The 15573-nt window shown below is 28.7% G+C and overlaps 1 protein-coding gene across 4 annotated transcripts in view; it reads right to left on the bottom strand.

The window, feature by feature from the left end:
• LOC129960099 (homeobox protein AKR-like) overlaps nucleotides 1-15573 on the bottom strand; it is a 203195-nt gene that overhangs the window by 101860 nt on the left and 85762 nt on the right. For 2 of the 4 annotated variants that reach the window (XM_056073211.1, XM_056073210.1), the window contains exon 2: nucleotides 12776-12855. The exons of the other annotated variants lie outside the window; for them this stretch is intronic. In XM_056073211.1, the coding sequence (XP_055929186.1) occupies nucleotides 12776-12839 (64 nt within the window). In that variant the 5' untranslated portion in view covers nucleotides 12840-12855. The remainder of the gene's footprint in view (nucleotides 1-12775; nucleotides 12856-15573) is intronic. 4 annotated transcript variants of the gene reach the window in all.

Raw genomic sequence — 15573 nt, 5'->3', positions numbered from 1 at the left:
ATGCTTCAACTGTCTCCCAATCCTATAATTGTAGCTAAAATAAAGGGAGGAACTTATTTTTAGAGTTAGCTTTTAAAGGTGAAACTAAATGATTCTCCGTTTAACAAAGCATTATTTTATATTTTTTATTTTGACAGCCATAAACGTTTGAAAGCCATAAAAATTATACTCCTGGACCAACCACTTTGGTTAGCCGAAAATAACTTTTTTAAGAAAGTGATTTAAAAAATTATAGAAATGCATTGTCTAGGTAAGAGCTGGAATATCAAACGAATTGTGAAGGAAAATTACGACAGCATTTAACCAATTGTGAAAGAGGAGGGGAAAGGAATGCTGATATATAAAAATTTTAATTAACCAATGAAATATTTTAATCAGTAAAATTTACAATTATCTATATATTGAGAGGTTATTGTTTAACCTGTTTGTTTTTCAAGGAAAGGTAAGGAAAACTATTGAGCTTACAGGATTTTGAGTAAATATCATATCCTAAAGATTAAAAAAATGTCGAGATATCAAAGGACTTTAAATGCAGCATTTTAGGAGGTTCTATAAATGAAAATCAATCATGAAAATAAACAAGCTTTCTACACACAAAGTAATACAAGTTTTCTACACACAATCAAACTTAAACCCACGTTTAGTAACTTTAAGAAAGTAACTCTTTTTAGTGTTCAGAATTTGCATAGCATTTCAGATTTAAAAGGTATAGGTCGATCAAGTAGGTATAGCGATTATAAAAGACATGCATATAATTCATGGATACTAGCCAATACTCTTTTAATGCAATAAAAATCGAACGGCACCTAATAGAGAATGCATTTTGAAAATATCGAAATACTAACACCAAAAATTAAAAAGGTTTAAAATTTTATTTAATATTAAAAATTAGAAATTCCTGCTTAGGTAGAAGAATTTCATTAATACTTGCATTAAAAAAAATGACATATTTATACAATACAAAAGAAATAGATCATAACAGTTTATTTTTCCTCAAACAAAATAAGACAGGTTTTGTTTGAAGTAAAATATAAATATGCTCAAATATAAAACATCCTCCAAACAAAATTGAAAACTCGAAATAGTTAAAACTGGATTTAATTATCTGAAAACAATGCGAATCAAGCTTCGAAAACATGTCTAAAAACAATGGAATGAAATATTCTTATTTATACTATTGATATTCAAAATGTAATGAAGTATATGAAAATAAATATGACCGCAACTCATTCTTATTATTTATAAACGATTTAAACTAATACAACCGAAACCAATTGGAAAAAGGGCCCCATTTTTTTCAAAGAAACGAAAATGCAGGTGAAAGATGAGCAGTGAGGGTTATTAACGGTAGCAGCTGTGCAAAACGAGTTTTTTTTTTAGGAGTTACTTTTTATGACGTTTGAAAGCAGAACAATATTCTTGTGCGATAATGCTGTTAAAATGCTTTCTAAAAAATTCAAACAACCCGATTTCGTGCATGATTTTAAAACAATAATCTCTGGAATGCTTACTAAATATACTTGAAACAAGAGGCTGTAACAGCTGCTAGTCTCTAAATGTTTAATTATTTTAAAATTAAGCTTGAAACTTACACCAGTCCAGTTTCATCCAAAGTTAGAAATACATATAAGCTATTTCTAGAAATGACTAAAAATTTTTTTAAAGAAATCTTTTTACATATTGAAGCAGTTATTAACGTAAATGTATAATATTTTTTTACAAAAGTGAAGCGAAAATAACAAGTTTTTCCATTTAGATTTCATGGGCTCATAAACACTGTTATAGTAACTACTATTAATAATAATATATACGTGAACAATGTCTCTAAAGGGTCGAATATTTTGACTAAAGATATAAATGACACTAAAACATTTTTTAAATTTGGTCAAACGAATTTATTCTTTTCAAATTAGTAAAGAAAATGATCTTTATAAATCTAGTAAATTGATCACAATATTGTGAACTATTGCTAAATATGATGTGCATTTAATAGCGAGGTAATGAAATTAAAGAAAAAAAAAAGCTTAAAATGTTTGGCTTTTTCCTGCAGATTTTCGCTTTCTGAAAACGTGAAAGTTACACAAATTCCAATATGTTAGATTATTTTTTTTCCTGGGAAAGTAAGATTTCAAGAATAATTGAAACCTTACTTTTCCAGTAATTGAAATTTGTTTAAGAATTTCGTTATTTTTCGATTTCTTTTAATCATTTGGAACATCGTTTTCATGGTACTTCTAAATCGATGTTTCATTACTTTTTTTTCTTCAAAAGAGTGAACCTTGTTTACAATATTAATGTCCTAGAGTTTTGGGGGTACTTCAGTATCAACCACGATTATGATGAGTAGCACTTATGTAAAAATTCCTCAAAAATTAGTTTCAAGAAAATCTTGTTGATTGTTTCAATTCTTTTAGGGCTTTCAATACCACTAAAGAAATTTAAAAAGATTTAACTCTAATTCTAAAATCAATAAAGTAAAATAAACACCATGGAATGGCTTGTGGGAATATAAATTTTATGCATGCTTTTATGCCAACAATTTAGCTATACGAAATATCTGTTAATACAAATTTAAGTAACGATGTACAAGATCTGGAAAAACGTTACCAAAGATGCAGGGATATGGGAGTGGGATGTCATGGCAGACAACTACTGCATGTTTCAGCGGAACATCGGGGAAGATATACAGATAAGAAAACGCACTAGAAGAAAGAGAGGAGAGCATAGAGGAGAGAAAACGATTCCACTGTCAAAAGGCAATGAATGCTGGGTGTCAACTGAAATCTTTCTTTATTCTGCATCAAATCAAAACTGTCTTTTTTTTATGAATAGGTTTATTATTTAATAACAATCCAACCAAAATCAGCAAAAGAAGTTGTTTTTTTTCGATCGTTTTATCTCAAAATCTGAAAATTATCAAAACAATGTCATGCAGTTTTTTCATTTTCTATTTGCTGCGCTGATTATTTATACAGTATTAGTGAGGTCATTTTGATTTGATGCATTTTTTGTATCTTCTTTAAATTCTAACGATAATTTATGGTTCTTTAAGGTGAGATCGAATTAATTACGAACTTCCAATAACTCAGTTTAAAACAGTAAAAGATAACTGCTCGTAATTGCTTTGTATTTTATGAAGTATTTTACACTTGATAATAATGCCTCTTTCTTTTTTAAAAATATAACATGCATAAAGCTGGAAATCAATCAAATTAAAATTAAAATGTTGTAAGAAAAATATAAAATATGAACATTTATTTATTATAAAAAGATGTTTCAAACGTTTTCATCAAATAATGTCCGTTATGAAACTAATCAAATAATTGACTTTCTCTAAAAAGGTGCAAATTTGAAGAAAAGAAGAGTGTTAAAGGTAATTTAACATGGCAAATAATGTATCAAGAATTCTTCACGTTCTTCATATATTTCTTTCTCTCTAACAACAGCAAACAGATCCATGAAATTCGAAAGAGCCAATTCAAGCTTACAACTTCCTGAAATGCACAAGGATGCCTGAAATGAATCAATATTTCCTCTCCTTGAGAGCGCAGAAAAAAAAAACCGTCAAAAAGGAATGAAAGGGAAATTAAGGAAAAAGTTAAACGGCTGTTCTAGAATGGGTTTGGGTTAGAAATGTTTTCAATATAAAAATGGGTCACATTTAATATCTCGGTAAATTTTATACATCACTTTTCGAAAATGAAAGCTAACCTTATTCCTTTTATTGTAGAAAACTTCCTGCCAAAGGTAATGAAAACAATATGAAAACAACGGAACAGTTGACTGGAAGCACAGTAAAACGCAACAATAATAAAAAATAATACTGAGAAATTAAAGAACAACCTGGAAGCTTGTTTTGAAAATGAAAACAAATGAAAAGCTCAAAAGCAGAAATACAGAAAGGCTTCATATCAAAAGTTTAATAACGCCGGAGTTCGTATTGAGTTGAAATTAACCGCATTTTCAAGATCAGGTAGATATTCTTTAGATTTTAAAGAAAACCATACAGTTTCCTTGGACTTTTTATAGGACTTCTTTTAAACATTAACTACAAAATTATTATTATTTAAAACTATTATAACTAATACGAAAAATGTGTGACTTCAATTTTTAAAAACGTAAATTTAGGGTATTTTAGTATAAATGTATAGCGAATTCTCATAATTAACACTTTTCTCAGTAATGTGATTGATAATTGTTTTTCAGCTTCCGCATTTTAACAAAGCTAGTTTTCAATATATGTTAAGTTTTGGTGAAGTTTCCACTAGAGTTATTAGAATGCAATGTAATAACTTATGACTTACTTAAACATGTCATCTTATTGACGCTTAATTATGCCCTTTTATAAATGTTTAACTTTGACTCGTTTCATGTTTATAAAGTTAAAATTTTGTAATCGATTTTTCACTCTTAAGTGAGTGAGTAACTTGATGAGTTCAAATTATGAAATTTGTATGTTCTCGATGAAAATAAACTATTTTAATACCTATAAATATTAATCATCAACTAATAGGTTAATTTAATTAAATGTTAATCCCATATACGCGTGGCGCAACTTGAGAGTGAATTTGAAGAAAAATTATAAAATTCCAAGTATTCATAATAAAAATGAATTAATGATTAAAATACAAACGATAATCAAAAGTAAAAAATATTTTTTTAATTACAAAATAAAGATTCTGTTTAAAAAATGATTTTTATTAAGTTCATTTTTTCACAGATATTCATTTGCACAATTTTTATCATTTGAAATTTTATATGCATATACAATTACGTATATCAATATAATTTTAAAATTGCCTGAAGCTTTTAAATGCAAGGCATCTTTCAACATCAAATATTTTCTTTTACAGTTGGGAAAAAATGCAGAATATTAAAAGATTTCAGTCTTTTTAATGTTTTCTTTTAAATTGTTTAATAATGCAATTTTAAGTTGCCTAGAAAATTAGATGAACGCGAAATAGTGGAACGGGTTTGGCTCAGTAATTTGCGACGAAACACCTCAAAAATATCAGCTGAATGAGGAAAAACTCAGAATTTATTGATGTTATGAAACAGAGAATATTGAAATGTAATAAGCAATTTAAAGAGAAAGAGTTGAAAATTTTCTCTTTAAATTCATTTCTCCCATCATATTATATATATATATATATATATATTAATTTCCTTGTGTTCCATCCAGGTTATTTTAATAAATGTAATTGTGATAATTAAAACACATCACAGCATTTTTTGTATTTTTAAAATTTTGTATAAAATGAGGAAATTTAATAAACGGAATATCAAAATGATTCTGAAAATCTTCATTAAAGTTTTACGAAGTTAAAGTTATTTGATAATAATCCACTAGATTATAAAATACACACTAAAAATTTAAATAATAAGCAAGTGTGTATCAGCTGTATTAAATTAGTTAGACATATAATCGCCGTGTTGAATGTGTGGCTTGGGTACTAGGGATGCATCAACTAATTCAATACAAAGAATTACAGTGCATAAAGCGGTTCCATTTTTTGAAAAATCTAGTTTTATAAGATAAAGCTTTGCAAAATAAGACTGAAATCGTACTTTAAAATGAAAGCAAAATCATTTTGCTAATATAAGGCAGCAGTATTTCGGCGTAAAACGGAATGAATAATAATTTAATGTATGAAAGACTTAAAAAATATTTATATATATATAAAAGTCAGAAGCTTCTCCGATTGAAGTTAATGCACATTCATAATGACTGCAATTTTTGTTTTTTAATTTTTTCTCTAAATACCAATTTAAAATGCTCTTCGGTACAAAATTTATGTATCAAAGAAACAAAATCCAGAAAAAAATAAGTAAAAAAAATTATTCAACCTTTACATTGAGACACTGAGCACTGACCTTCGAATTTTGGATATATCGCAACTGTTACGGAAACCAATCATCCAGTGAGTTTGCGACAAAAGAAGGAAAAAAAAATCTAAAAATCTTTCAACACTATATCGTTTGAAATCAAAACATACAGATCTCTGGAGTTAAGAAAACTGACAGATTATTCTTCTGTCAGTTACCCAATACATCCATTCATTCATTCATTCAAACTTTCAATGCTAGTAAGTAAAAATAGTAGGAACATTTCCCTATAATTTACTGAATTAAACTATCATAAAGTTGAGATTTATTTGACAGAATCTAAATTATTCTTTAAAAAATAATTATATGCATAGATCGTTTTATCTATAGTTATTTTATGGAACTTATGTATCTACATTGTAGGATGGTTAGAATGAAACATTTGTTAGAGCTTCAACAATTTTTTTATTTATTTATCACCATGTTTCCAAGTACAGGAAAAATATGGCGATAAATAAACCGATTACCTATTAACAAACCATTCTTTAAATAAAACTCAAACCGTAAATTCCCTCATATATACAAAAGTAAATATGTAAAATCTTTAAGTAAACACAGCATATGCAAAATTTTATGTGTAATAAATGCCAGCAAAACATACAATTTATCGAAATGTGATAATTTACAAAATTCCAGGATAGTCCCTTTAAATGTTAAGCGAAATGCGTTGAAAGAAGATGCAAAAGCAAGATCAGCAAATACACAGCAGAAATACATTAATCACATTCATAAATTATTTTTTTCACTATTCCTTTCACTTATTGATAATCTTCAAAATTTGATCAAGATCGTTGTGAAAATAGCATGTGATGGAAAGAAAATCAAAGGATGTGATTATCTTCTAAAATTTTCTGCTTCTCTGAGCGTAGGAATATCAACTCGTTTCTAGATTTATTTTATTTTCGAGTCATTATTTTCTGAATTTAATTGATGTTTGAGGAATAACTTAAACGAGGTCTCCTTAAACTATTTGTCCTAATTCCATTTGAAACGTCAAGAAAAACACTGGATAGCGAAAGTTCATATTATGTGCTTTCTTAATATTATTCCATATTTATAATAAGAATAAGAAAAACGCTGAAAAAGTTTACTTTAATGAGTAAAACATTTAGACTGAAGTGTTTATTTTCAATTAATAATTCCTTTTTTAAATTCTGAGGAGGGACAATTTTATGAACGTAGATGTAATGGCGAAGAAAAGATTTCAAGAATGGAAAATGCTTCTAAAGCATTTGTTTTAATCCCAGCCAGAAAAAGCAGATTTTGAGACAAAAGTTGATATAAAGCGTTATGCCAGGAAGAGGCCATTACTCAGACATAAATAATACATATTTTGTTTAAGCAAATTTGAGAACATACATATGTACTGCCTCATATTTGTGAGATGTACCATGTAAAGACTTCGATAAAACATGCTTCTAAAGTAAGCCCTCTGAACCGAAAGCAGACTTCCACAAATAATTCCGATTTTGAAATAATTTATCCGTGCTGAAAACAGTTCGTGCATGGCAAGTAAAACATAATACAATAAGCGAAAATATTGTATAAATCGAATAAAACTAACTAATCAAATGAATATTTGCAATAATTAAAATTTGTTTCTGTTTGGTGGCGATAAACAGAACAAACCGTTCAGCTACCAAATTCGACACATATATACTTTGAAGGGTTCATCTTGGAGCTCTTTTTATGAAATTTTTATTAAAATTTTAATTATTTAAAAATCAAGTCAAATTTTGATATTTTCAAACATTATTTCGCCAATAATTTCCAAAAAAATCATTGCATAAAAATAATTTTTATACCGTCTTAAAGTGCAATGCTTTATCTTTCTAATGGTATTGATTTAATTACTATTCAACGTTTACTCTAATTTTTATAATTTTTAAAAATTACTATGGATCTGCGACCAAGGTCGTTCAAGGAGAAAGTCTTGCGCACTCTCCATGCGAGACGAAAGGGTGGAAAAAAAAGCATAGGATAGAATAGAGGAGGAAGAGACGAAGAGACGAAGAGACAACATTTCGCGGTTCACTCACTACCATAAAAAGTTTTTTATTTTTTAAAATGAAAATTGAATTTTTTAAAGAATCTACCTTTAACCATAACATGTTACTTTTTGCGAGATTTTATATTAAATCCTCAGTTTTATTTCAAATGATAAGCCAGACTCGTCTTTCAACAAACTCAGTTAAACATAGATAAAATGGAACATTAAAAGAGTATTTAAATAGCTTTTGCCTTCTTAAATGTTTTAAGTATATGAATATGTAAACTCTTTTTGACTACACATGATTGTCTTATAAATTCTTTCTTATATTGGCTCAAATTATCAGGATTATCATATTTTCTTTTTTCAAATAACACTTCCTTTTAAGGATTTTTTTTACAGGAAATTAAACTGCATTTCAAGTTGTTTCAATAACGTAGCAAGAAGTTTAAATCAGTATTGGAAGAAGGACAGTTGATAACTCCATTCATTTACTGTTTTGTCAACATCAGATTTAATTTACATACTGTCAAACTTTGAAGTGTGATTGATGTATTCCTGTAAACGAACTGTTTTTGATTCTAAATGCATTTGAATTTTTTTTTTTTTTTTTTTTTTTGATTTTGGAATTCATAGTTTCAGTTAAATAAAATAATCTAAAAGTTCGCTTTTTTTAATATACATTTTACGTGATTAATCGTAGCTATTTGTTTGTATCTTCAAACTTATACATTGTCTTTTACAAAAAGAATAGTTCTTTATGTTCAGAAATTTCAGTTGAAAATTATTTCGTCATATAACCTTCATTTCAAATCATTAGTATAACGCACAACAATAATGATTAATGTAAACTGCTTTTGAATTTTATAACTAATTAGATGGGCGAAATAGCTGGTTGGTCGCTGAAGGCGGCTTGTTATGAATAAAATAAACAATAAAAGCCACAGATCTCGTAATTTCATTTCATACAAAACTGTATTCAACATGCATAGCATTAAAGAAGCGGGATATTATACAATTAAGTGCAATATATATATTTTTTAAACATAATCATTTCATCTTTAAATCTGGAGAAAAAAATTAAATTCATAGAATACAAAGTATAGTCATATTTTTAAATACTGAAAAGATTAATGGACTTTATAGTTAAATTTTCGAAACATACTGATTTGTCCGATTGTGAAAGACAAAAAGTTCTTGACACTTTAACTCAACATCGAAATCACAAAACTGATGCTTTATCTTCAAAAAAATTGCAAAAAAAAGTTTTCAATGACATATCTGCACCATTATCCTCCGACAACAACCGAATTTCATATTCTTTGCTTCTCCACGAACAAAACAAAGCCTACTTATCTCCCCAAAGCATTAATAAAGTCTTGTGCCTGTTTTTTCCCTTCCAAAAAGTTAGATAATGGCAAACCAGATTTTACAACTGTCAATCCTGAACGGACTATTACAGAAAGAAAACCAAAGAGTTATCTACTATACTCCACCTTTTTTTTTTTTTTTTTTTCATTGCAGGAGTGATAATGTCAGCTCAAGAGGTAACTGCAACATAATTCTTGAAATAGGCTAACTTTATGTCACAGGAAGTGGAACAGACGTTACGCTGTGTGAGCGATCTTATATCTCCAAATACTTTCCAATGCAGGGAGAAAGTAATTGAGTGGGGGTAGTCGCATACTTTAAGGGGCTGGTGGGGGTAGAAAGCCCTTTCCCATCAAAGTTACTGGGCTCTGCCCCGCCGTAATGATAGGAAATAAATTTCGCAGCCTTTATTAGAAAGAGCCTAGTAGTGAAAAAAAAAAAAAAAAAAAGAAGAAGAATTGGAAATCTCATTTTTAAAAAAGATTCCAGAGTCCAATGATAGTTACCTGCATTGGTTTTTCATTTCAAAAATCTTCTTCATGAGAATTAAGCAAATTTCTGAAGAAAGTATAGTGATTCAGAAGAAAGAATCTCAAGGCACGCATGCGCAGTAGTTTCGGAATGGCTATAAGTCTGTTGTTGAAACCTTATTATGATTGGTGCTTTATATCAAGCGTCCTGAATTTTGCATATGTCTATGTTTAAATTCAGCTGAAATCAAATCGATCAGAATAGTTTTAAATAAAATATTGGCATTTCAAAGATTCTTCACAGAAAAGAATTCAAACCAATAATAATAACAAAAACCCTACGCTGAATTTGTATAAAGTTTAAGGTTGATTTTTATTCATTCATTACGCGATTTTAGTAATTAGCATTAAAACTTCTATTAAATTGCATTAAATATTTTTAAAATGGCTCGATTCTGAACAAAAAAAAAAAAAAAATGTACGAATTTCTAAAAATGGATACAGCAGAAAAATTTAAAATCCATTAAATAAATGAATTTGTTTAAGAGCACATGTAATTTTGAAGAGTGGTTGCGTTATATCTTAAATCCGATTTGACTGATTCAGTGAAAGAGTACGATCTAGAAACCATAAAAAATTTCGTTTAGTTTTAAATAAATGATTAAATGAAAATTTTCCTTTAAAAATTTCTCTAGTAAGATGGATTTTTAATTTATTTTCAAAATGGAAACAAATGTAGACGACTTTGATGCAAGAATTTCAAAGAAAAAAATCTTTCATTTAAATGAAACGAATGCAAGAGACAGGAGAAATTAAATAATTTTTTCGATATCTTAGTAAGGCAAGTCATTCGATATCCACAGTACATTCAAAAGCAAGCATTTTAATTAAAATCTTTGGTATCTTCGTTAAATTAGAACTGTATCTAACGATTAAACAAATAAGTTCATTTTTATGTACCATTTATTTAAAACGTTTTGGAAAGAAATTAAGGATTAGAAATATTCAGGAGTGCCTGAATGTTTCTAATTTTCCTCGAACTTATTTATATATTAAAAGAAATTTGAAAGTAATTAGGCTACAATATTATTTTAAGTTTGTCAGAAAAAAGAAAAATGAGCGCGAAATAAAGAAAACCGTGGAATATTTATCCACATTGAGATAAATATTCCCGAGAGAATAAATAACACTGAAATAGTCAAAAGAACGATGTCAATCTTGAAAAATGAAGGATGGGAAAGTGAACGAAATTTCATTAACCTTACATTATAAACATTTACATCCAAATAATTTCCTTTCATACCAATAAAATAATAAATAGAGGATAGTAATCTTGCATTAGCAGTTTTTTTTTTTTTTTTTTGAGTAAGACAAAATTCTAAATTCAGAAAGTCGTTAAAAAACCATGCCTTAACACAAAAAAACTCCAGTCATCATTGCATGCCACAATTCTTAAATACTTCCTGCATGTCCCTAAAGTGAAACATATTCTAGGAAAAGATATCATATGTTGAATGCAGCGTAACGTTAGGAATTCAACGTCAAATAAAGTGTTATGACAACGAATGATCATAAAATTGTAGCAAAGAAAGAAAGTCAGTCTAGATCAACGAATTTATTTCTTGCCAAATAGCATTGGAAAACAGCCAGACGAGTTGGCTATTTCCTGCAGTTTTCACGCCATTTTCTTTTCCTTACATATTAAATATTTGAATTAGAAATATTTTATTGGGCTATCAAAAGCGATAGAAGCAATTAAACTGTATAGAATTCACTGTACGCCAGATCAGAGAGGAAGCGCAAAGGAGCAATAGGATAAGTAAGTTACAAAGAATATGTACTGCATACCTTAAAGAGAAGCAGTAAAAAGTTTACCATTTAATGAATATTTAAGAAAACTTATTATTATAAACAGTATAGTAGGATTAAAAAATAACGACTGTCGAAATTTCCGACACTCATTTACACGCATTTTTCAAAAACTAAAATTTGAAAAGAAAAAAAATTCTTTAAGTAATTGGTTTAATTTATCCAATCTTTTTATAATTGCCTAATTTATCTAAACTATTTCAGTTTTCAAAGATAGAGATATTACATTGAATTTTTAAAGAGTTGCCATAATCATCTCATAAATTATTTACATTTTAACTTTTATACTATTTCAAAACATGATAGCGACATCCTTCCCACATCATAATGATTATGTATTGCATTTAAATTAAAAATCCGAATAAAAGTTCTAGGTTCTTATCAGAAGAACATTTTACTTAATCCCAAGTTGTTTCACAATCACGTTTGAAATATTTAGGATGTTCTAAACTGCGATATTTTTGATTAAAACAAGTTACATGTGTTAAGGTTGTATATAATATATATAATTCAATACATCTGAGTAGTCATTTACTCTCAAAATTCACAAACAAACACGATTCACAGTTTTAAAATTTTCGGAAATTTGATGTATAAAAGAAGAAAAAAATGTTTAATGTAGTTTTCAATGATTCTAATCAGCTCCCAAACCATTAAAAGAAGTGAATAATTAAATAAATGGGCCAAGAAATGTTAAGAAACCTATAGTCTTAACGGGATGCACATAAAAGTCGATAATTCATATGATCTATCAAATATTAATAATCAAGAAATAAGGACTTTTAAAGACAAGCAGATGTGCATACATTAAAAGTGAAATGGATCGCTCCAAATGGATCAAGTTCACTGAGAAACCTCGGGAGAAGACATCGAAATATCGTCTTTTTTTTTTAATGTGCTCTAGTTTTATCGATTAATTATTCATTATTCTTTTATCTGGCCACATCTTTCTTTCTTTCTTAAGGAATTAGAATAACTCAGATTTGTTATGAAGAATTTCAAATCTGTAGAGCTTTAGCTGTCAAGATAATATGGAAAACTTTTAATTAAAAAAAAATTAGGAGCAGATTCAGAAAATTCACGGAAACAAACGATTAGTTACGGGCCAGTGTTTCAATTTGGACTCTTTAAAGTTTGAAGACGAGAAATGGACAGGGAACACGGTATGAAAATAGGACCATTGAATTACCTGATTGAACAGGATGCTGAAAAAAGACGGTGAGTTGCAAATCAAAGCTGCAAAATGTCGGCATTCCAGAACTTGTAATCCTAATTGGAAGGAGGAGAAAAGGGTATAATGTGGGTTTCAAAATGAGTCAACTATATCTATAATAAATTAATTCCTACAGAAACATACCATAAATTCATATCTGAAACAATAATACAACAAAACCTGTTATACTACCTGATATACTACAAACAAGCGACCAGATTTTTCTAAATTTCATTCCGGAAGGCTCTACAATTAGGTGCTTGATGAGGGTGGGGGACGGAAAGAGAAAAAGTATAGGATAAAACCAATGAATTAATAAAATAACTTAAAAAAAGGAGTTACTAATAGTTAAAAACTTCGAGGTAACAACTTTCCTGAAAATTTTAAAAATGAAAGTTGGATAAGAGATCCGTCTTTTATTTCGAAGACTGCGCTAAACAATATTTTACTTCAAGAAAGACATAAGTTTTAAAATATTTCATGTGACAGAAATTTCATATATGAGTTCAAAAGAAAAGATGGACATACGCATATTTCCAAGAAAGAGATTGAATTTTTAATACTGCTAAATTTTTGCGAAGTAGGATTTTCGGTCATGCTATTAATTTAAAAAAGAATACGATGAATCTGTTCTTCACCGTATTCTTTGAACTTTTGAAAGCTTGAAATAAATGAAGATAACGTGTAATCGATTGAAATCAGTTACAACGAAATAAACTTATTATTGTTAAGGATTAAAACAACGAATAAGTCTCAATTTTTGTTATTAGGTATTATTATCTACATTTTAACAAAAACTCACTATTCCAGCATTTACTACATTAATTAAGTTTCAAGTAATATAATATTAATTAATTCAAATAATATTTAAGAAAATAAATTTAAAATGATTTTTTTATTATAAATATTACATTTCGGATGCATGGATTTTTAACAGGTAAAGGCTTTTGTTATGGTATTTAAATTTTTTTATTTTTAGTGCGGTACAAGATTTTAAAAAATTAAGAATCTCTTTATTATAGAGCATCTTTTTTCAACCTTAGATAAGTATACTCTCAGAGGTACGTCAAATAATCTCAGAGGGTATACGCAGAGAACATTGGTCATTGGTAGATTGAATGAATATAACAGAAAAGGTAAAAAACGGTTGTAACAACTGGCATTTCCAATCCAAATTACATTTCATTAAGAAAAATTAAAATAATTAAATTGAATCCGTAATAATTTAGAAAGATTTGAATGGTTTAGAATAAGTTTATGTTTTTCTGCAGAATTAGTAGCAGTGAAGACAAAAGGACCACCGGCAATCACCCGGCCATAATAGATATATTTCAACGATCCTTACACAAAGCGTTCTTAAAGTTTCCATTACACGTGCTTAAATATATAATTTAATTAAATGTTGCGTAGTTATCAATATACACCATTTTTGAATAGTTAAAAAATAATCTCGCAAATACAAAGTGTTATTACTGTACTTGTATGTAGAAGTTAATAATTATACATATTGGAGTGGGATTGGGGTACATGGAGCAGTGGTGATTGTACAAGGCGTGCGCAAGTAAAATAGAGTTAAAGAACGCTGTTATGGAGTGAGAGGGCGCTGTATCAAATCGCACAATTGTGGCTTCGCTAAAATAGCACAACAGTGGTTTGCATAATAAAGTGAAAATGATCAAAAACCAAAGACCGATAAAGTGTTTGCTTTCAAGCAAAATCACTATTGTAAGGTTTCAGTTTCATACTTTTAATGTTCTTGCATTCAATGAAATGATAAAAAGGAAATAAAGAAAACACTAGGTTTACAAGTTTTTATCTCACGTAACACATGCATGGCTTCAGTAGTTTTACAATGTACAGCTAATTTAATTTTAAAGCTGACAATGTAAAGAATGGTAATAAATATTAGATGCAAGTTTATTCGACGAATCCCTACAAGAAGACATTTAAATTTTTTTAAAAGAAATTAGAAGAATATTCTAAGTTGCTGGATGAAAACTTGATCAGAGAAGAAATAAAATATGAGGATAGAATTTTTTTTCCTCAAGCTCCGATGGATCATATAAAAAAGAAAAAAGTGTAGAAAACAAAAAGAATTTACTATCAGGGGTTGCGTATAAACATGATTACTTTTAGACTCAATCGAAGTGCAAATTCATACATTTGTCTTATCAATGGAACATGTTTCCGATCCCTTCTTCGAAAAACCTTTAGTGATGCTAAATGGGCCTTAAAGCTCTTTGAAACTCCTCGTTAGTCAGAAATTTTTATTTTGGAATCGTAATTAGGAAAGAGGTGAAAGCCATTCAGCTCTAAGCCGCGTTTTCCCAGGAAGGTGGACAAAGGTGCAAAATTGTCGCAACTAATGATCATGTTCTACGGAGTGATCAAGTCGATCAATAGAAACGGAAGATGTTAGAATCCCAAGAAACGAGCTCACCAACCAGCATGTCAAAATTGGTACTTGGAAAGTGATTTCGTCACCCTGCTCCATATTATTTCCTTGAAAAATTCAACGAATGAAGATCTTCGAAGGAGCATTGAGGTCTTGAAAGAGGGGATCCAAAATCTGTTCCCCCGATACAGCAAACGTCTGAATCTTCACAGGGCATATGTCGAAAAATAATAGGCTTTATACGCAATTCTTTATAATAAATTAATTTTTTTCTCGACCTTTTTTACGGTTCATCGAAACTTGAGAAAAGACGCTCTCTTAGCCAAAGATTTTGTTTCAAGACAAAGATGATTGAATTGTAATTAGACCATAGCGTTCT

This window comes from Argiope bruennichi, chromosome X2, assembly GCF_947563725.1.
Source record: "Argiope bruennichi chromosome X2, qqArgBrue1.1, whole genome shotgun sequence".
NCBI classification, from domain to species: Eukaryota; Metazoa; Arthropoda; class Arachnida; order Araneae; family Araneidae; genus Argiope; species Argiope bruennichi.
Note: the sequence above shows the minus strand (reverse complement) of the source record. Positions and strands in the feature narration are given on the sequence as shown.